General features: G+C 35.7%; 1 protein-coding gene across 1 annotated transcript in view; it reads left to right on the forward strand.

Annotated features, from left to right (window-relative positions):
* RPS6KA3 (ribosomal protein S6 kinase A3) overlaps positions 1-23,771 on the forward strand; it is a 103,406-nt gene that overhangs the window by 46,529 nt on the left and 33,106 nt on the right. The window contains 10 exon segments of the mRNA XM_020989910.2: positions 1,826-1,906; positions 3,082-3,161; positions 3,835-3,941; positions 10,648-10,685; positions 10,864-11,006; positions 13,578-13,648; positions 15,042-15,130; positions 15,262-15,326; positions 17,265-17,367; positions 22,331-22,455. Coding sequence (XP_020845569.1) covers positions 1,826-1,906; positions 3,082-3,161; positions 3,835-3,941; positions 10,648-10,685; positions 10,864-11,006; positions 13,578-13,648; positions 15,042-15,130; positions 15,262-15,326; positions 17,265-17,367; positions 22,331-22,455 — 902 coding nt within the window.

Genomic DNA, 23,771 nt, shown 5'->3' on the forward strand with positions numbered 1-23,771 from the left:
AATTCTTGAGCATAGGGTGATTTATATTTGCTCCTAGTACTTTTACATAAGCAGAAGAAACTGGGTCAAAGAATTTTTATACAATTTTACATCAGAAGAAATAAAGGAAGACCAGTGAATGAGACTCTGCTAATTTTCAGCTCTGTATAAACAAGTCTCCTCAGTGTTACGTATAAGGAAATGTGGAAAATATTAATACAACAATCTTATCATGAAAGAATAGAAATATCTAGATAGACCTTTTCCCCCTTCTCTGTAAATGAGGAAATTGAGGGTCAGAGAGATTAAATAGCTTTCTGTGTTACATAGTTAATTGGTAGCAAAGGCAAGACCTGTCTCCTGACTACTGAAGTGATATTAAAATGTTAGGGGAAAAAGCTACCTTTGTAGCTGCTTTGTGTAGAATAGATTAAATGAGGTGTAAATGAGTCTTACTGTGAAACTGTTGCGCTGTTCTAGGTATAAAGTAATGGCCTAGATATAGGTTCCATAGGTTCCATGGGATAAGATGTGGAGCTGAGATGTGAGAAAATAACAGCTAGATTTGTTATTAATGTTATGGGAGTAAAGGAAAGAGGAGAACCTCAGACAATAAAGTTACTGGAAAGATAGTAATAGGAAAAATACACAGGATATATAGTAATGGGAAAGATGTAGAACCTTGGTTTAAATACAGTGAGTTTTAGATACCAGCAGGACTTCCAAGTGAAGAGCAGTGCTGATTAGAGAGAGAAGAATTAGTCTCTTTCCTGATTGCCTATTATTAGGAGCATTCTATCATTGTCCTAGATAAGAGGTCAGTGATTGCAGAATGAGAAGATTGGACATTAACTCTTCAGTCTAATTTATTTCTGTCCGTATTTGTATTCCCAAATCACCTCAGTAACCAAGTTACTAACACATGTAAAATATAGTAGGAACCAGAAGTTTACTCAAGGGGATAATTAGAGAAAGTAGGAAGGTCAGCTTTCCACTGCAGTGGTGTAATGAATAGAGTGCCAGGCTTGAAGTCAGGAAGACTCGTATTCTTGAGTTCAAATCTGGCCTCAGACACTTCCTAGCTGGATAGCCTGGGCAAGTCACTTAACCCTGTTTGCCTCGGGTTTCCTTATCTATAAAATGAGATTGAGAAGGAATGGCAAACTACTCTTAACTTTTCTAAGAAACTCCCAAATGGGGTCACAAAGAGTCACACACTACTGAAAATGAATAAAAAACAACAGAACTAATACCAGGTCTGTCCCTTTCCACTACAAAACAGTAGTCATGTTGTCCAGATTTTTAAAATTTCTGTCAGTGGCATAACTTTTTCTAGTCATCAGGACTCAAAGCTTAGTATTTCAGCCCTTTTGTCTTATGTAAGACAGAGTAAAAGAATATTTCAGTGAATGAGACTGTTCTTTTTCATTCCTCATATCCCAAATATATGAGACCTTCATTTAGCTCTCTTAAATTTCATCTTATTAGGTTTGACCAGCTGGCATCACCTATCGTACAAAAGCTTTTTGATTCCTAAGTACCATTCACTGTGTTAACAGTCCCTCCCAGAGATGCTTTAATCCATTTTAAAACCAGTTTTTAGTGTGCTTATTTTTTAAAAAGAAGGGAGAAAGCATTTCCAAGCCATATTTGAAGCTTCCAGTGAATTCTTCTTGAATATATTTAACTTAGATATATTTTGTTACTTTCTAGTGATTCAGAAGGCAACAGATTATATATTTATATTTACACACTTATAATACACACAAACATGGCTTTTCAGAAAAGTAATTAATTAAAGATTTCAAAACTATTCTGATTCAGTTATATGGACTTTGTCTTATAGTTCGAGATCGTGTTCGGACAAAAATGGAACGTGATATCCTGGTAGAAGTTAACCATCCATTTATTGTTAAGTTGCATTATGGTAAGTTATTGGGGGAATGGGAGAAGTTACTATGTATCAGACTTAAAGATTGGCTGGATTTTTAAGTAGTTTCATTTGTCTAAACTATGGTTGCTTAACCTTAGACTGGTAGTTATTTTTTTCCTTCCTGAAACTGAAATACTTTTTAAAGTAATTCTTAAATGTCTTGAGTTATAAATAGAAAATTATCTTTACAGTTGCTTGATGCAGCTAGTAATATGTAAAAATTAAATATATGCAGAAGTGTATTTGCCAATGTGTATGTTTACTACACAAAGTATGACAAATTAAAATACGGTACCTAAATGGTAGGCATAAGGTAAGAAGCATATATATGTTTAAATTTTGAAACTTAAACTACCATTTTTCCTACCAAAATACTGGTTTTAAACTATTCTTGTAGTACAACTTCCACAGTTTGATCTCTTATTTATTCCTTTCTCCCTCTGTATTTAGTTATGTTAAATTTAGTGTGTTGTTTGCTGTTACCAACTCCCAATTACAAGTAGTATTTGTAATGAGAGGAATAGTTTAATGTAGAGAAGTTTGTTGTGTGTTTTTGTATTTTGTTTTGGTTTTTTACTTTACATTGACCTTGGTGCCTAAATTTATTTTGGATTAAAATATACGTTCATCTTGGCTGTTTCAGGTAAATATTCTAAAGATAACACTTAATACTTGAATAAGAGCTATAAGTTGGAGCAGTCTTAAAAATAGGAATGCCAGAGAAGAATGTTGAGACAGCAGTAACCTTGTTCCCAAAACCCCAGACCATCTTGTTTCCTCATTATAAATAAAAAATAATGGCTCTTGTGGTGTATGGCTAGATCCAGCCATGCATTTTATAAATTTGATATTTCACAACCAGTCTGTCAGAAAATTAAATACAAGAACTGCAGTGAAGAAAAACTTAACAGAAGCTCTTACCACTTCCTATTTCATACTGATTTTTATATTTCCAAATTGAAGATCAGGAAAAATTAATGACTTGCACCAACCCCAATTTTAGCTTTTTTTAAGCTATAGATTATTAGCATTTCTTTTGGTTTTTTCTTTATTATTTATTCCTTTTATTCAAAAAAGTGTTTAATAAATTGCCCAAATAAACACTTAAAAATATAAACTATACTGATTGGTGCTTACTGACATTGTCTCATTTCAATTAATATTTTCAGCTTTTCAAACAGAAGGGAAACTATATCTTATTTTGGATTTTCTCAGGGGAGGAGATTTGTTTACACGCTTATCCAAAGAAGTAAGTAATTAAATCTATATTTTATTCCTTCACTGTGCTGTAACCTATCTGTGACATAAGATTCTCATTAAAGAATCAGTGACCCAGAATTGTTTTCTTACTCTTTAGTTTTGTCCTGAAAATAAGGACCTTACCTCTAGAAAGGTGAATGACTAAAGCCCTTTTATCTGCTGGCACTTCTTTCAGTTATGTCAAGTAAAAAACAATTGCCAATGGGAGGATACATCGAAAAGACATCCTTGAGTGATAATACAATTTCAGTAGTCCAAAAATGGTTTTCTGTTTAAGAAAGGGACTTTGCATATAGTAGGTACTTAATAATGGGTATTGAATGAATGACAGGACAACAGTTGAGTCATCACAGAGTTAAATTTTATATGATAAAAAAATCTTTGCTATGTCTCATAGTGCTAGATGCATAAGAAATATAAATATTTGGTCGATCAAATTAATTTTCAAAGCTCCTCAAAAACCAAGAGGGTAGGTTAATCCCTGGCTACATCCCTAGTGCATAATAAAGTCTTGATAATTGATTAGGTAAAGTGGAATATAATCATATTTGCAAATCGCTTTTTAATACCAGAGCCACAGGATAGAAGACATTGTTTTTGTTTTTAATGCACAAGAACAAACTAAAAATGAGCACTAAATAAAATTTGATTTCTTTCCTTAGGTGATGTTCACAGAAGAAGATGTCAAATTCTACTTGGCTGAACTTGCACTTGCTTTAGATCATTTACATAGTCTTGGAATAATCTATAGAGACCTAAAACCCGAAAAGTAAGGATTGCTTCTGTTAAGTTCCAAAATTCTCCTTTATAACTGTAGTCATGTATATGGCAATTAAAACATTGTTAAAACAGGAACAAAAATGTCAGTTGATAGACTCAATGTTTTAAGCTTAAAATTTTAAAGCATAATTGTCAGCAATAGCTGTCATGACCAATTTTAGCTTTATATAAAATTTTGATATGTGTAACTTGTGTTTGCACAGGTTTGTAGATTTAGGTCCTCATTTTACAGATGAGGAAACTGAAGCTAGGAGAGGTTAAGTCACTTAACAAACATTTATTAAATGGCTTGATATATGCTTAGCACTGGAGCTACAAAGAAAAGCAACAAGAAACTAGATATATAAAAGTTGTTTGGAGAGAATATAGAAAGTGTTCTGAAAAGGAAGGCACCAGCACCTACAAGGACTTAGAAAGGGTTCCCAAGAGGGAAAGCTTTGAAGGAAGCCAGTGGTCAGAGGTGGGAGGGCAGAGCATTCCAGGCATGAGGCACAGCCAGTACAAAAGCCCAGACATAGTGTAGGAAGTGTCATATTGAAGAACTGGAAATAGGAGTGTCACTTTATCATTAGACTATGAGGAAAGACGTAAAGTGTAAGAAGACTTAAAAAGCAGGAAGTGACTAGGTTATGAAGAGCTTTAAATGTAAAAGACTTTCTCTTCGATCCTTTAGGCCAGAGGTGTCAAACAAGCAGGCTGCAGACCAGATTGAAATATAATTAAGAAATATTTAACAAAATAAATCAAAAGTACATCAAAACAGATAATATATTTTAAAACCAAGTCAATATGCAGCCCACAGAGATCCTTATGTATGAATTAGTGGCTCCCATTTCTATCTGAATTTGACATCACTGCTCTGAGTAATAGGGAACTTGGCCTTTTTAAGCTAAAGTCCTTCCCAGGTCTCAGTTTGACTGAGGCAACGCCCATTCAGTGATTTAGGCTAGGTAAGGAATAGGAGCAAAAGAGATAGATGCCGGCAATAAACCTGGGGTGGGGTCTGGTTAGACATGACCTGGGGCATGGTGGGGGAAGAGAGTGAAGGCTGGAGGATGATGTCAAGTGGAACTGGTTGGCCTCCTGTGTGAAATAGGGAAGGGAAGAGTATTGCCAGTACAAAGGGAAATGACTTGGGAGAGAATTGAGATGTGGAAATAACAGAGGTCATGGTGAGGATAAAAAGTAAGGTTAGGCATCATAATACAAAGAGAAAGATGAAATTATAAATGATTATGATCAAATAAAAGAATTTCTAGTTCATGAACAAAGAAGTGGAATGCTGGATGGTGATAAAAAGATCTAAGGATGTGACCCAAAATGATTTATCCGAAGTCATACAGGCAACAAGAACCCATATTTGAAAAAAGGCCCTCTTAACTCCAGATCTAATGTTTTGTCCACTGTTCCATGCTGCTTCTCCTATACTGCCATTCTGCTTTGGTATAAACTATTTTGTTTGAAAGTCAGGTGAAGGCATCAGACATTTATTAAGCATTTGTTATGTGCTAGGTATTGTGCTAAGCTGTGGGTATGCAAAGAAAGGCAAAAACAGTCTCTCCTCTCAAGATGCTCAGAGTTTTAATGAGGGAGATGACACGAAAACAACCATGTACACCCAAGATATGTACAGGATTGACTGGAGATAATCTCAGACAGAAGGCACTAACATTAATGGAGACCAGGAAAATCTTCATGCGGAAAGTAGGACTTTAGCTGGGACTTGAGGGAACCCAGAGGAGGCTGGGAGGGAGATGACAAACTAGATTCTCTCATAAATGGAGAGATTTCCAGAGATGAAGGACGGCTGGTAAAAATGCATGGAGTTGGGAGATGGAGTGTGGTATGTGAGAAACAGCAAGGAGACCAGCGTCAGTGGATAGTGGAGAAATAAAGTGACTGGAAATGTGGGAGAGGACACTTACCTGTTGAAATTTTTATTCACTACATCTTGAGAAACAAATCAAAAACAAAAAGTAATTCTTTAAACTTCAACAAGATAAGATGTAACTTAGAACGAGGGTTTCTTTTTTTTTTTTGGCTAGGCAATTGGGGTTAAGTGACTTTCCCAGGGTCACACAGCTCGTAAGCCTTCAGTGTCTGAGGCCTTATTTGAACTCAGTTCCTCCTGACTCCAGAACCGCTGCTCTATCCACTGCAACACCCCAGCTGCCCATAGCAAAGGTTTCTTGAAGGCAGTACTTGGTAGCAGAAAGATTACTAAATTGGCAATGAGAAAACCTAAATTCTGTCCCTAATGTCTAGATAATCAATTTTCTCATCTTTAAAAATGAAAAATTTGATCTCTGAGTTCCCTTCCAGTACTTATTTTCTGTAATACCTTTTTAGAAGGTACTGTTTGATCCATTTAGAACTAATTGTGTTTTATACATTTTCCATTTTTTATCCTCTGTGTTTTATTTCTAGGTGAGTTTCACTCATTTCTATTTACTTCCCAAAGCACCTCTGTGGTTTTTTTGTTTTGTTTTTTATGATTTCCATAATATCTAATTGTGATGGCACAAAATTTGGCTTCTGGTAAGAATAAACAAAGTCATATGAAATCATAAGAGAGATACTTTATTCTTCTACATTACAATAGAAGAAAAATTAAGGAAGATAAGACTATTGAATAAAAGAAATATATAATAGTATTTATATCTCTGTGAAGCATATGCGCAGACCACTGGGTTTGTAGAACTACATAAACACAGGTTTCATGTCATGGAGCTCAAGGGAAGATTTGACAAGGTTCAAGAATCCTATTGTTGTTGTAACTCTTTGTGACCCCATTTGAGGTTTTCTTCGAAAAGATATTGGAGTGGTTGGCCATTTCCTATTCTTCTTACAAATGCGGACCTGAGGCAGAGTTAAGTGACTTGCCCAGGGTCACTCAGCTAGGCAGTATCTGAGGCCAGGTATGAACTCAGGAAGATGAGTCTTCCTGACTCCAGACCCAGTACTCTATCCACTGCACCACCTACCTGCCCAAGAAGCCTATTACAATAAGATGTGTATGTGTGTGTGTGTGTGTTTGTATGTACACATGTGTATGTGTATAATAAGATATGTAATATGTGTTATATGTATTGCAGAAATTATGTATATATAGATATATTGTGTGTGTTGCAGACACATATTCAGTTAATATTCATTGATATAGAGCACAGAGGATCTTGAAGTCAGGACAGCATGGGTTCAGATATTACCTTTGACACGTACTGGCTTTATTACTCTGATTTATTACTTTATTACTTTGCATTTTGTACATGCTGGCTTCATTGCCCTGATGCAGGTCATTTAGTTTCTTAGCACCCCTACTCTCAAAGACTAAATTGCCAAATACTTGTCAGTCTACATTAGTAAAGGGAATTTCCTCGTCAGCCTACACGGATTAAATTAGAAGTCTGAGCTTTAAAAAAAAATTACTAGATTGAATGTTTTATATATGTGCTATATATTTAATATGTGTTAAATCAGAACATTTTCATTGTGCCAATCAGGTGTTTTTCACACTTGGAGAGAATGTACAGATATTAGAATTTCTTAACAAATGTTGCTAACTATAAGTTAATACCTAATGGTAGTGCAAATAAAATAATCCTTATTTGATTCACTGCCATCATTTATGCCAGTAATGGTAGATCACAGTTAAACTTATTTTAAAGAATTTAGAGACCATTAGATTCATATAGTAATTTATGGCTATACCATTCTATCTTTTCCAGACTTATTCCACATAATTCCTCTTTCATAAATACTGTGGTCCTACAGAAATGACCTTATTTATTGTTCCATATACATAGCATTCCATCTCTTGTGTCTGTGCTTTTACACTGACTTTCTGTCCCTCGTGTCTAGAATTCACTCCTTCATATCCACCCTGTAGAATCCCTTCCTTCCTTCATGGCTTGGATTAACTACAGTTTTATACATGAATCCTTTCTGGATCCTACCTACCTGGTGATATCTTCCCCCCCACAAACCATCTTGTGTCTGTTTTGCACACGCCTATAATATGTACACATTTTCTCTCTTTGCGGGATGGTACACACATCATTTTCATCTTTGAATCCCCAATACCTACCACAATACCTAGCACATAGTAAGCACTTAATAAATGCTATTGGTTGGCTAATTATTGTGATAGTACATTCATATACATGTCACTTTTTTCTTCACGTCTTAAAATGTTATAATCTCTTAGGATGGCAACGGATTTTTTAAAAGGCTTAAGTCCCCAAATGACCAAATATATTTTATTATAACATGAGTAAATGCCAAATCTTCAGGATTCCTTCAGCATCAGTATGACTTTTTTACTTTAGTTATCAGCTTCTATTGAACTATGCTGTTTTCAGAAATAAATACCACCCAAAAATTTTCTGATATTCTTTTTTTACTGTTGTGACCTGTTAAATGAGGGGAGCTGACTTAGGTACATTCACAATATCATTTCTTTAGAGAATTAGCTTACCTTTGGGTAAGCCAATTGAAATATATAGTCAAGCAAGTACCAGGTCTTATATACCCTCCAAATCTATTCACATTTGGGATCATGGTTTTTGTTTTTTTGTTTGGTTTGGTTTGGTGAGGCATTGGGGTTAAGTGACTTCCCCACAGTCACACAGCTAGTGAGTGTTATGTGTCTGAGGCCGTATTTGAACTCAGGTCTCTTCCTGACTCCAGGGCCAGTGCTCTATCCACTGCACCACCTAGCCCCTTTGGGATCATGTTTTGCACGTCAGTACAGATTATGTGAATTGTTAACAAGTTAGTTTTCTTTTCCTCACAGTTAGTCAGACAGAAATTTTTTTTCCCCTTTTCTTTCCAAGGAGTTAGAACTGAACATTGATATGGTTGAAATCCTTCCCAGGGGCACTTCACAGTAACAGTATGGCCCTTAATAGACATGTCAGTGTTTTTTGAATTGTTAACAGTCTGGTTGCTGAAAATGGCCTTTATTCTCATTCTAGATTATTTTTCCCAACATGACTTATTCATAAGTTTTGTTTCGACTTCAGTTGATTTGTATAAGCATGCAAACATGTAACTCTAAAAAAGGACAATACAAAAATAATTAAGAACCAAAACAAAATACTAAAAAGTGATTACAGTTGTGCATGTAAGATGCTGCTGTGTTATTAACCAGTTGTTAAATAGAGCACAAGCTGGGTATACTAACTTTTACAAAGCTGTACCAAAGTTAGCATTCCCAGCTAGAGCTCTGTTTAACAGCAGTTAATAACACTACTTCTAGGTTACGTGCTTCATCAGAGTTACTTTTGTTGCTGTTTACAGTGCTGGAATTTTGTTATTACTTAAGTTTGTATCTATTTACTTAGCTGTAGTTAGTGATATAACTTAAATAACAATCCTGTGATGAAGATGCAGTAGAATGTATTAAGGCAGAAGTATTATGACTCCAACTATACAGGCTCAAAAAATTTAATACTTCAGATCAGAGAGTTGCCCTAAGTGGCACATCTGTGACTCAAACTTAGTTTTCAGACTCTAAATGTAGTTTTCCTTACATTGTATAATGCTATTATATATCTGGAAAGTAAATGCCAAATTGGGGGGGGGGTTGCCAAAATGTATGTAGTACTGTACTTTTTTTTTTAGGCCTAGAAGGTGGACTAGTCTATTGTGACTAGTCAATGAATATGCTTATGTTACTTGTACATAAGCTATTACCACATAGTTGGATTTTTTTTTTCATCAAAAAAATAGCTATTAAATAGGGGAGAAATACTTCTCCCAAATTTTTATAATTGTAAATTTTGTTCAAAAGACATAAATTGTTAGCTCTAACAACCACTGACTTGGAGGTTGAAAATATTTTTAGTTGTAAAGGAGTTTGAGGTTGGGGCTTAGGAGATGCTATTCCCACTGCTTCCATGGATTGAATTTGCTAGGGAAAGGCATTAAGTCCTCTTCACTTTAAAAGTTTCCCATTTTCCGCCCCTCTATGGATTTAACTGGGAGATTACAGTGTCTGTTTCTGAGGCTCCTGTAGGACCCTTCTGCAGAACCCTAGTGATGCTAATTTGGCAACCAATGTCATAGAAGATGCAATAACACACAATTAGAAAAGATTTACTCTTTGAATTAAAAGTTTTGGAATCTAGCTGTAAATGACTGGTAGTTGAATGTATAACTAACAGCATTTCCAGAGCTGCATTTGTATTTAGTGATAGCTATTTTAAGTGTTTCTGGGTCATTCATATAATATTATAATTTTACCTTTGGCATTTGGTATTGTTTTGTCAAAAATTATGTTAGAATAATAATAGCATGCATTTGTGTAGCACCTTTGCTTTCCACAACATAATACTGTGATGGCTATAATGCAAGTTTTCCCACTTTATAGGTGAAGAAGTTAATTGATTTCCACAGTTCAGTAAATAATGGAGCCAAAATTCCGATTGAGGTCTTCTCATTCCAAGTCCAAAGTTATTTTTCACAATACCACTCTACTTCCCCAATCTTGTTGTTTCACAGTTATTGCCTTCCAGGTACAGTTTAAAGTGATGTTTTCCACCCAGTATTATAATTTATTTCTCTGGATAAATATAATAAGTTTCAGTTTTAGCTACTGTGTAACAAATTCTTCTGTGAAGTTAGTTTAATATATTCGTATGTTCTAAAAATAAGATGGTAAAAGATTTTTAGACTTGTGTGTTCTCTTCCAGCATACTTCTTGATGAAGAAGGCCACATCAAGTTAACAGGTAAATATAAATCCTAATTTTATTAAAATATTAGTTCCTATCCATTATAATTCACATTGCCATTTTAAAGAAAATTACTGAAATAGAAAATAATATCTAAATAGAAAAAATATAAATTGGAGATTGTTTTAAATGACAAGTTCTTAAGGAAAATAATGAAATTGATTTTTTTTAACAGATTTTGGCCTAAGTAAAGAATCTATTGATCATGAGAAGAAGGCCTATTCTTTTTGTGGAACAGTAGAATATATGGCTCCAGAAGTAGTTAATCGACGAGGTCATACGCAGAGTGCAGATTGGTGGTCTTTTGGTGTTTTGATGGTAAGGCTTTGTTTATTAAATAAGAACAAGCATACCAAAAGAATAAGACTATGTTAAAAGTCAGTTAATTTATATTTTGGTTTCCTGTATTTGTAGATTTAATGGTAAATTTATTTTTATGATAGATTGAGACAAAGTTAGTCCCACCATAAAATCCTTCCTTATTTTAACCTAAAGTAAGAGACAGTCATAAGTAATAACAGGCTCTATAAATAGTGACTATAGCCAATAACAAAGAACAATCCAGTGTGTTATACTGTGTGAATATTTTCAGCAATACTTGTTACACAGATAGAACTCTGTCAGAAGCATATACTAAGGGAAGGAATGTGTATAATCCCAAATTTTCTACTAAGGCTGTCAGGAAATGGAAACTGTCCAATGAATTTGTAGCTTTTTCCCCTCATTTTACAAGTATTGTTTCCTTTCGAGGAGAGGCAAAGGGAGCCTTTTCTTGTATTTTAAATTAATAGCCAGATATCTCTTTGAAAAAGTAATATATACATAACAAGAAAGAAATTAATCTTCAAATTCCACAGGGATGTATCTTCTTGGTATCTCTGCATCTTTTGACACTACTGACTGCTATTCTACTGGATATTCCCTCCCTGCTGAATTCCATGAAAACTGTACTTTCCTGGATCTTTTCTTATCTTTACAATCCCTTCCTTGTCTCATTCACTTTACAGTCTTTTAATATGAGTGTTCCTCAGATGTTTGTTTTTGGCCCTGTTCTATTCTTTGCCTTACTTCATTCATTTCCATGGTTGCAATTACTGACGACGTTAAATGACTCACAAATGAACTCTTCTGAGCTTCAGATTCCCACTCCCAACTACCTATAGAACATCTCTACTAATTATCTAACATCTCAAATCCAACATGTCCCAAACTAAGCTTCCTCTTAACTTTGCTATTTCTTCAGTATCACCGAAGTTTGTTGCTTTGGGATATATATACCTCAGCCCTTTCCTTTCCCACCTACAATCAATTACCAACCAACAGATCCTGTTGATTACACCTCACAAAATTGGTTCCATCCTTCCCCCTTCTGTGTTACCCATTGCCAGGACCTTAGTAAATGCCTTGATTTCTAGGTACCTAGACTATTTCAGTAGACAGATATTCTTGCTGATTTACTCTCTTATCCACTGCCCTCAGTCCACTCTCAGTTTGCTCATCTGCATGAGAGCATTTTTATTTATTTGTTTGTTTATTTATTTATTTATTTATTTGGTGAGGCAGTTGGGGTTAAGTGACTTGCCCAGAGTTACATAGCTAGTAAGTGTTATGGGTCTGAGGCCGGATTTGAACTCAGGTCCTCCTGATTCCAGGGCTGGTGCTCTATCCAGAGCTGCCTCGCTCATCTGTAAAAGTAGGGATTTGGACGCAGCATCCTCCTCTAAAGCATCTTCTGGCTCTAAATCTATGATCCTATGTTCATTTTGCTGCCAGAGTCATCTTTCTTATGTGTAGATTTGGTAATGTCATTTTCCCACTTAAAAGTTTAGAGGAATTTTCTGTTGCCTTCTGAATAAAGTTCGTACTCCTTTGCCTGTCGTTCAGGGCTCTTTATAATCTGGCATTACCTTTCCAGTCTTACCTTATAGTATTCCCTTTCTATACACTATATTCTAGCCAAACCAGTCTCCTCTCTTCTCTCCATCCCTCCCCTCTCATGCCTCTTACCCCTTTGTTCATGTTGCTGCCTCCTATGCCTGGAGTGTTGTCCTTCTCCATCTTACCCATTGTATCCAAATGCCCTTTTCTTCATGAAGTTTCCCTGAATCACCCCCATTCAGTAATGTCTTTCTCCCTTATATCTCACATAGGAAGTACTTTGTTTTACAACTCTAATTCATTCACCATGTGATAATGTCTATATAACTCATAATGTTTGTTTTCCTGATTTTCCTGTCGTGGTGCTTCCCTTCATGTTAGGTTTTTCTTAGTTCTTCAAGTTTTTTTCATTTTTTTATTAGCTTAGTTCAGTTTCCTTATAGTAGTATTCTCTACCACAAGCCATTCCTTTTCCATAAGATTGGTTTACAAAGCAGTTTTTTAAAAATTAATTTATTTTGAACTTGTACTTAAATAACAGAAATGACTATACATACATTTGTAGTTTTTTAAAAAACTTATACACAATAACTCATATTTCTGTTGCTTTTTATTTTTTAAAATTCTATATTCTTTCCCCTGAATTCTCTCACAACCTCCCATTTGAAGAAAAAAGAAAAACAAAACCCTTGTTATGAATATGTATAGTAAACCAAAACAAATTCACATTGGTCATGTCACAAGCCGTTCTTCGTTTGTTAAATATATGAATTTTGATATATGAATTTTTCTGCCAAATGCTTCAGAAATATTTATGAACTTTGAAAATCTGAAAACTTTCAACTAATTAATTATGGTTCGTATATTTCTCTAAGATAACTGGCAAATGTATGCTAGTAATGAATATAATTAAATTATTAATTTCCTAGTTGTTTACATTGTGACATTTTTAGGTTCCCTGTTTGGCATTCATCCAATTAGTTGATGCAGCTAAATATTTTATTTTTGTAGTTTGAGATGCTTACTGGTACACTACCATTTCAAGGAAAAGACCGAAAAGAAACTATGACTATGATTCTCAAGTAAGTATTCTTATTTATATGACACTATAAACTTAAAATGTAGATTTTGTACTTCAAAGATCCATGATTTCATTGTTGTTGGCACTCCCTCCTTTAATGCCAATTGTAATTCCTGTACAGTTTGGTTAGTTAATCTTCAGAAGTTGCTGTGGCCCAAAAATACATCACACTGCAGCCAACTTTCTGAGTTACCCCTGTGATTTGAGCTACGGTGGTCATCATAAAACAGACATAGTCAGTCCAAGGGCCTGTACAATGTAAGCTCCTTGTCTCCTTTATAGGATCTACAAATGTTTATGTTCCACTGACAAGACTTTCCAGTGTCCAGAGTCAAATTGAATGTCACATAATAGGACTTCATTGAAGTATTTTTACTTTAGTAAATGACTCAGTCTGGAAATATTGAGAAAAATTCTAATTGGTGTATAAAAAGTAGCAGAGAAATGAATATTACATTCACTGTGGTTGGGGGGGCGGGGTTAAGTAAGAAAAAGGTCCATAGCTTTATAGTGCTGTTAATGACGGCTAAAATAGCCCTGTCTTATACCATAGGGTTGTTAAGAGGTAGCATGGTATATAGTACATAGAAAGCTGACCCTAGCTAAAGAAAAACTATATTCAAGTCCCACATCTATCTAACCCTGGTCAAATCAGTTAACTCAACCCAGGTATCTCTCTGAGAGCAGGAGCAGTTCTGCAGTGGTTGTCAAATTTCTTTACCTTGAATTCATAGGTCCCATCCAAAAACAAATTTGGGTTGTGGCCCCATTTTAAAAAACCTTTTTACCATTTTATTCTCAAGTTCAAACATTTCTCAATCATAAATCAGCATTATATTAATTTACTCAAGCAGGATACATAAAGTACATACCCAAACCCTACAGTACAAATTCTGCATTAATTCACATAGGAATTCTTGCATCCTACCTTTTTTCTTTTTTCTTTTTTTTTTAATTTTTAGGCAGTTGGGGTTAAGTAACTTGCCCAGGGTCACACAGCTACTGTCAAGTGTTTGGTCTGAGGTCATATTTGAACTCAGGTCCTCCTGACTTCAGGGCCGGTGCTCTCTCCACTGCACCACCTAGCTGCCCCCTTTTTTTCTTCTTGAAAATGGAAATGTCTATGTAAAACTTTTTCCTCTGTTTTTGCAAAATCACATTTTTAAAACATGTAACTTGCAGTGAGTATTTTAAATACATGAAAGAATTGTATTTAATTGTATCCATTTTCTAGGTGTTGAAATTAAACAATTATCAAAAAAAAAACTTTTCATAAATCCAAATAAATGTTTGGGGCCATTAATTTCCCTAACTTGTAGCTTTTGAAGAATCTCTGGGAAAGAGTGATACAAAACTTGATTATTTACTAAAATTTTTTATTGTTTAATCTTTAGAGCCAAACTTGGAATGCCACAGTTTTTAAGCCCTGAAGCACAGAGTCTTTTACGAATGCTTTTCAAACGAAATCCTGCAAACAGATTAGGTAAACTTTTTTTGCTTCTCAAAACTCTTATGTTAAGGTTTTAAGCTAACCATTTTATTAAGCAAATTATAATAAATAAATTTTACTTGCTTGAAGAGAAGTGAGCATCTAATCTCCGTGACTTTTGATAGGAGCGGGGCCAGATGGAGTTGAAGAAATTAAAAGGCACTCATTTTTCTCCACAATAGACTGGAATGTAAGTATTGAATAAAATCTTGCTTAATATGAAAATGCAGTGCATTATAATTGTAAGTGGAAAAAACGTTGACATAAGAGTCAGGGGGTATAGGTTTGATTGTCTACAATAATTTGCTTTGACTTTGGGCAGGGCAGTTTACTCTCCAAGGTTTAGTTTCCACGTCCTAAAATGAGGGATTTGAAATAGATTGTTTTTAAGTTCTATACAGGGCTCAGTGAAGAACATTTGCCCTACATCAGTTAGAGTGCCAGTACTATTATCCATGTACTTCCCCATATTTGTCAGTATGCCACAAGGGTATATCTTAGGCCTTCTTATCTCTCTGTACTCTCTTTATTGATGATCTTATCAGCATCCATGATTTCAAATATTATACTTAAGTAGATGACTCACAAATCTATATATCCATTCTGATTCTGTCTCCTGAGCTCTAATCCCACATCTCCATGTGTCTCCTAGGCATTGCCATGTACATGTCCCATTGGCTTATAAAGCCAACATGTCCAAGACAGAACTTAGTCTTTCATCTTAGACCTGGCCTTTCTCCTAACTTCCCTATCTATGTCAGGGGCACCATCATCCCTCCATTCACTCAAGTTCACCACCCAGAGATCATGTCTTCTGCTCTTCATTCTCTCTTACCCCTTCAACATATCAAACAATCATCAAGCACTTATTAAGCACGTGCTGAGTGGCACTCACTGTGCTGGGCCCTGGGGAGACAAACACAAAAATTATTTGTCTCAAGGAGTTTGCATTCTACTAGAATAATAAGTACAATTTAATAATAATATGTACAGTATGTCTATCTAGATACTATCTTGTTGATTCTGCCAGTACAACATCTCTTATATAGCTCTATCCCCTTCTTTTTGTTATGACATAACCACTTAATTGGTATCCTCATTATTTCTTGTGTGAACTAATTCAGTAGCCTCCTAATTGGTCTCCTTGTATCCAGCAATCACTTTTCCTTTCCATTCATCTTCCTCAGAGCTACCAAAGTCATATTTCTAAAATATAGACCTGACCATGTCAATACCCATCTTAAGAAGTTTCCATAACTTCCTGTTGTCTCTAGTATAAAACACAAGGGTCTCTGTTTGGCTCCTATAACCCTTTATAATGTCCAGCCTGTCTTTCCAGGCTAATTATACATTATTCCCCTTCAGTCACACTGTGTTCCACCCAAATTGGCCTCTTTACTAATACATTCCATTCTGTGCCTTTATTTACCCTGACTTCCAGTAAAATCTAAACTTCTTGAGGTCAAGCACAGTTTTGTTTTCTTCTTTGTGTCTCTTGCCTAGAGATTTGAGCCTGACATGTAATAGGGCCTTAATAAGTGCTTGTTGAACTAATTATGCAGTATTCAAAGTAAAAGGCCTTGCAAAAATACTGGCTATAAATCACTTGAGTATTTTTAGACTATCTCAGCTTTCTAGCTCTCTACTGCATGCCTATCCGTCTGTTCTCTACCTTTGGTTCATGGTACCCTTCCTGTTTTAACTTTGGCTTTCCTGCTTCACGGACCTCATAGAATAATTTTTCATAGCATTTAAGCCTGAGAAGGGATTTTATAAATCATCTAATTCAACCCACTTGTTTTGTAGAAGAGGCCCTGAGAAGTACAGTGACTCAAGGTCGAAAAGAAAATAAGTAGCAGAGTTAGGATCGAAATTCAGCTTTCCTTACTCCAAATCCAGTGTTAGCTTGCTTGCTTGTTTCTTTTTAACAATTCCACCTAACCTCCTTTGTCATTTGTTGTTACTGGGCTAATTGACCCTTAAACTGTTTTACTTCCCTTGGCCTTCCTTTGTCTTACCCTTTATATAATTGAGACTGAACACTATACTTTCTACTTCATAATAGCCTGTGATTCTAAACATTTTTTGTAGTTAACTACATATATAATTCTTATATCTTCCATTCTAGAAATTGTATAGAAGAGAAATTCTTCCACCCTTTAAGCCTGCAACTGGTAGACCTGAAGACACATTTTATTTTGATCCTGAATTTACTGCAAAAACTCCAAAAGGTAAAAGGAACCTCTAGCCATTAAAAAAAAAAATACTTGCAGCACCTAGCAGTGTCTTTTATAATTACAAGTGATACTATTGGTAGAAGTGTGAACTGGCCCAGCCATTCTGGAAAGCATTTTGGAGCTTTGCCCCAGAAGTAACTAAACTGTGCAGACCCTATAACCCAATACTACTACTAGATTTGTACTCCCAAAGATACCAAAGAGAGATGGGATCCGTACAGACAAAAATATTTATAGTTGTTCCTTTGTTGTGGTGACAGAGCTGAAAATTAAGTGCTTCCTATCAGTTAAGGAAATGGCTGAATTAACTATAGCATATGAATATAATAGAACGCTATCATTTTCTGAGAAATTATGGAGATGGTTTAGAAAAACCAGGGAAGACTTGTTTGAACTGATAGGAAGTGAAGCAAGCAAAATCAGGAGAAATTTATACAATAACAACAAATGTATAATTTGAAGAGGAAGTCTGATGTGGCAAATAGAGTTGTGAAGACTGGGGTTCAGGTCTCTTCTCTAGTGTATACTGACTCTGTGACCCTCTCAGTGCCCTGAGCAGCTCTCTGGACCTCTGAATTACAGAGCAAATGCCAAGGGCAATGATGATGTTTCTTCAGGAATTCCTTTTATGAATAAAATCATAGATCAAATTTTTTTTAATGGAGGCAGTGGTCAAGTTCAGGCTTCAAATACTACTTGAACTTTATTTGAGATGAGATAACTTCAAGATGAATCATATAATATAATTCTCAGTATTTCTCGAATGCCTAGACAGTGTTTTATTGAGAAGTAAAAATTAAAAGATGAACTGCATTTCAAAAATTGTTTTGAGTCTGCATAGTAGAACTTATCTGACATTGCGTTAATTTGTACAAACTTTGTAGAAAGAGATTCCTTCAGAACCTGTTTCAATAATAGAATTTTAGGAGATAAGGACAAAACTTTAATTTCATTGATATAGGAAACTCTTGGGTGTGGAAACTCTCTACCAAGGTAGGTCATCAACCTCTCTTCCCCTTTTAGTCTTTGAGAATTTCCCAGAGCACTGTGAAGTTTAAAAGATTTGTCTAGGATTAGAGCCAGTATATGTCAGATGTAGGATTTGAACCCATGGCTTCATAATTCTGCAATTGACTCTCTATCCACTAGCCATACTGCTTCTCCAGTTGGTTTTAGCTACAAAATCCTCTTAGAATATTTTGAACAGCCACTTAAAGCAACAACCAAAAAAATTAAACTGCTTTTATAATTTTTGTCAAGGAGGGAGTGAAAATAAGTGGAAACTGTGGAGAAAAGAATAGTAGCTTAGTGTGTTCACCAGTACATAGCACAGTAGCACCGTAATAAGGCACTTCTTCCTTAGTTTTCTCTGTTGGGTCATCATCCATGACCTATTCCCTAGTTGTTGGTGTTCCCCCCAACAAAGGTCTGTCCTAGAGCCTCTCCCTTCCCATTGTGAAAAGTGATCTCATCAGTTCCTATGGATTCTGGATTGTGATTATAATTATATAATATGTTACTATTATCATAATTATATTTAATTATGGATTATGGACATAATCTGTGTAGATGACTCCAAGTTCTGTTTATCCACCACTACTTTCTCTCATAGGCTTATCAACCGCGTTCTACATATTTCTTTACGCCCCATTAAGTACCTCAAATTCAGTACAGCCAAAGGAGAATAAAATATCTTTCTCCCTGAGCCTACCTCTTTTCCTAACTTTACTATTTCTATCATCATCCTTCCAAGGTTCAAAAACTAGGGATCATCTTTGACTCTTCAATCTACCTCATCCCTCATGCCCAATCAACTGTTAAATTTTTCAGATTTTTACCTCCGCATCTTTTGCATCTATTCCTTGCTCTCAATTCATAGGCTACTGTCTTAGTTCAAGCCTTCATTGCTTCTCATATAGACTATTACATTAATTTCTAATTGATCTCTCTATTTCTAGTCTCTCCTCTCTCCAGGTTATCCTCCACACAGCTGCTGATGTCATATTCTTAAAACACAAGTCTTACTATGTCACTGCCCTGCTCAGAAAGTTCTAGTGGCTCTCTTGTTATTTCTAGCGTAAAATATATGCATTTAAAGCCCTTCATTGTCTATGTCCAGTATATGCCTTACTCTTTTTCACATGCTTTGCCTTTCCTAGACTACCCCAAAGTTCCAAGAAGCCAGGAATCTGATAGAAAGAGAGAATTAGAAGCAGGGGTATGACCATTGAAAATGCCTGGAATTGGAGATGGAGTGTCTTTTTTGAGGAACAAAGAAGCTAGTGTCATTTGATTGAAGAGGACGTGGGTAAGGTCTAAGAAGACTAGAAGCTGGAGGAGGCAGGAATGCAGTTGTAAAAGGCTTTGAAGACCAAATAAAGGGCTTTACGTTTGATCCTGAAAGTGATAGGGAGCCAGTGGAGTTTATTGAATAGCATAGTCAGACCTGCATTTTGGGAAAATAACTTTGACAGCTAAGTGGAAGGTGGAGACTTGAGGTAGAGAAGAGAAACTAGCAGGCTGTTGTAACAGTCCAAAGGTGGAGTGATGAGAGCCTGCATGAGAGTGGGCAGCAGTGTTCTTAGAAGGTAAACTTCGCAGGACTTGGCAACAGAATGAATATGGAGGATAACAGAGAAGTTGAGGATAGCACCTAGGTTGCAAGTCTGGGTGACTGGAATAATGATGGTACCCTCAACAGTAATGGGGAAGATTTCAGAAGACAGACAGGTGGGAAGGGCATAATGGGTTCCATTTTGTACCTGTTGAGTTTTAGAATTCTTCAAGATATCCAGTAGACAATTAGAGATGTGAGAGGGGTCAACAGAGAGGTTAGATCTAGATAAGTAGATTGAGGAATCATCAGCATAGAGATGATAATTGAATACATGAACACTGATGAGATCAAGTGAAATAGTGGAGAGAGAAGACAAGACCCAGGACACAGCCATGAAGGACACCCATGGTTGTTGGACATGACCACTCTATTATATCAGCTATACAGATACCAAAGTGATTTTCCTTGAGCCTAGATCCAACTATATCTCCCCATCAATAGACTGTAGATCCTGTAAGATAAAATGTTAACTTCAGTTTGGCTTTTAAAGCCTTTCATAACAGCTTTATGAAAAGGTAGCTCCCCCACCCCATTCTGTGCACAAGCTAGGGCTGTGTATGTGGAACAGCCCAGACTTTTTTGTTGAATTGGTTACTGTAGTTGAACTGGTGTCTTCCCTCCCCACCCCCCCACCCTCATTTGTCCTTTGTTATAAGAATAGGTCTTAGAAAGGGCAGGGATACATTGAGAAATATAGATGATATAAAAACCAAATGACATTTTTAAAAAGGGGAAAAGCCTTTCACAACCTGGCCCCAGCCTATCTTTCCAACCTCATTATTCATCACTGCCCTTCCTACACTCTACAATCCAGTCATACGTACTGTTGGAAACAGCTCTAACACCAGCATTCTCTTATTTCATGTTCAATGTTTAAACAGATTGGTGCATTATCAAGTCATTGAGTTAATAAAAAGGGAATTCACTTTGACCTAACACAACCAAGATAATGCAGTTAGGATACACTGACATTAAGCTTCCCTGGACCCTTCTTCATATGGAAAAACATCTAGTCATCAGGGCAGGATATCGTGAAGGACATGTTGACTCATATGATCTCTAGAAATCCACCAAGTGGGAGGAGCCCTGACTTTATTTGTTTGGGCCTTTTTATACCCTTAGGTAACCACAAAACTGTTTTAGTGAAATAGGAGCCAATCTGATTCTTTAGTCAATTTGTATCCTTTTAGGGCAAACTGTTCTCTGTCACAGGAGGGAGGAGAAGAGGGGGCTTGACTCATGTTGGAGGGAAACGCTGGTAGATATTCACACATGCCTTATCTCTATTCTTCGCACATATACTCCTGTTTCCATGCCTATGCCCTTTCTGCCTGGAATATACTTCTTCCTCACCTGTGCCTCATAAAATCCTTCAAGATGTACCTCAAACACCATCTTGTACACTAAGCCTTTCCTGGTCTCCCCAACTGCTAGTATTCTTACTCTCTAATACCTTGTATTTATTCTGTATAAGTATATTTATATTGTACATATTGTTTCCCCTGAAAGAATTTGTAAGCTTTTTAGAGAATAATATTTAGAGAATAAGGATTATTTTACTTTTTGTCTTGGTACCTGGTTCACCTATCACAGTGGGCACTGATCTTTCCAGTTTTAAGTCCCAACTAAAATCCTACCTTCTACAGGAAGCTTTCTCTAACCCCTTTAATTCCAGTGCCTTCCTACTTTTAGTAATTTCCTGTTTATTCTATATGTTGCTAATTACATATCTGTTTATATATTGTCTCATCCATTAGATTGTAAGCTCCTTAAGGTCAAGGACTGTCTTTTACTTCTTTGTATCCCTAGAATTTAACGAAGTGCCTGGCATATAGTAGGTACTTAATAAATGTGACTGATTGATTGAAATATTTGGTGAATATACTTTTATGAATCCCTGATGTTATCAGTGTGGGAAGTCCTTTCCCTGGTGCAGATCCTGTCCATCTCTGCTGATTGTCTTGATATTGGCCATGGCCAAAACATTAATCATCCTGCTACCCAACCTCAGTAATCTCCAAATTTAGCTATTCTAGTCCTAAGACAGGAGTCTACCACTGGACCCATATTCAAAGCTTTCTCATCTTGGTAAGATACGTGAGCTCTTAAACTATCAAATTATATATTTGTGAGTATGGGTTGATAGGGAGGAGGAGAGGGTTGGGGCATATTTATGTAACAATGTGACCCAAACCAACAGTTGAGATTTTGATGGTTCTCATGTAACATTTTATATAAGCCTGTTCCAGTTATAGAACATTATAAGCCCAGGATAGTTCTTCCTTAATTTTAAATTTTTTAAAAGAATATTCCTAGTAATCATTTTCTCATCCTTCTCAGATTCACCTGGCATTCCACCTAGTGCTAATGCACATCAGCTTTTTCGAGGATTCAGTTTTGTAGCTATTACATCAGATGATGAAAGCCAAGCAATGCAGACAGTGGGGGTACATTCAATTGTCCAGGTAAGTGCATTTCTAAGTAACAAATTCACTCTTGGATAAAATAAAATTTATTATACAAATAATAAAAACTAGGTTTTATCTTCTCTTTCATAATAAAGATTAGCTACTTAAAATTAGATTTTTTTCAATAGTACAAAAATTTGGCATCATCCAGGAAATACTTCATTTAACATAGGAGAGACCTGCAGGAATCTACACTAACCAAAATGTGAAACACATACTTGATTGCAGAGTGGGATTTTTTGAGAATTGCAGCAAGCATTACCTCTACCATCTTTCCAAGGGTTTTTTTAGGACTGGATTAACTTATACTTTTTCTACCATTGGCTCACCAAGAAAACCCTGGTTAGCTGAATTCCCCTGGTCCCTTTGCTCTTTGTAAGTGATACAGAAACCAAAAGTAAGTAATATGAAATATACTAGATTGTTGTCAAGTTCACTTAAACCCATTCCCTTAAGGGGAATGAGTTAGCCTGAACCATGTAGACTCCCCACCCCCAATGCTATACACTTAAAAGCAATACCTATACTTATTATTTTTCTGTCCTCTTATGCATTGGAAAAGTGGAAATGCTGAAGGATACAAAAAACAAGGGGTAGCTTTATTTGGGGGGAAAAAACATGTAGGAAACTGGCCTAATGAATTAAAAATTTGACCTCGTAGAAGGAATGATGCTCAAAGAATTGAGTTTTATTATATCTTTTTTTTCTCCTCATATTGAACTTCATCTGTTGCTAATATTAAACAATATTTCATTTTAATGTTTTCATGTGAAGTTCAGCATGAATTTTATAATGATTTAAGATTTAGGATCAGTTCTTTAAAGTAAATGCAATATAATGCAGTATTTAGCCTTCGGACTTTGAAGTAATGCTGTCATTTGTTAGTGTTAATCTATCTAAGGCAGTTGTTTGAACACAGAAATTTAAAATAATAAACTAGCTATTTATAGACAGCATTTTCCCTAAAGAATTTTAAAAATATTTATAAATGCTTTTAATAAATATTTGAGCACCTATGCAAGGTATTACGCTAGTATTAGCCACAAATTTAAGAGTTGTTAGAAGTAAATGTAGTAGAATCCTGATATAACCCAATTTGTTACGTAGATTCAAATCTTATGCTCATCAGTTTAGTAGTCTTAAAATATAACTAGAGATGGCATGGCATATTGGTTGCTAGCGCTGGAGTTAAAATCAGGAAGACCCAAAGTCCTGTCTCATACATTTATTAGCTGTGTGGCCCTGGGCAAGTCATAACAGAGAAGTTGAGAAGAGCGTCTGGGTGACTGGAATAATGATGTGTGACCCTGGGG

Source organism: Phascolarctos cinereus, unplaced genomic scaffold (assembly GCF_003287225.1).
Source record: "Phascolarctos cinereus isolate Bilbo 61053 unplaced genomic scaffold, phaCin_HiC Scaffold_726;HRSCAF=1367, whole genome shotgun sequence".
Lineage (NCBI taxonomy): Eukaryota > Metazoa > Chordata > Mammalia > Diprotodontia > Phascolarctidae > Phascolarctos > Phascolarctos cinereus.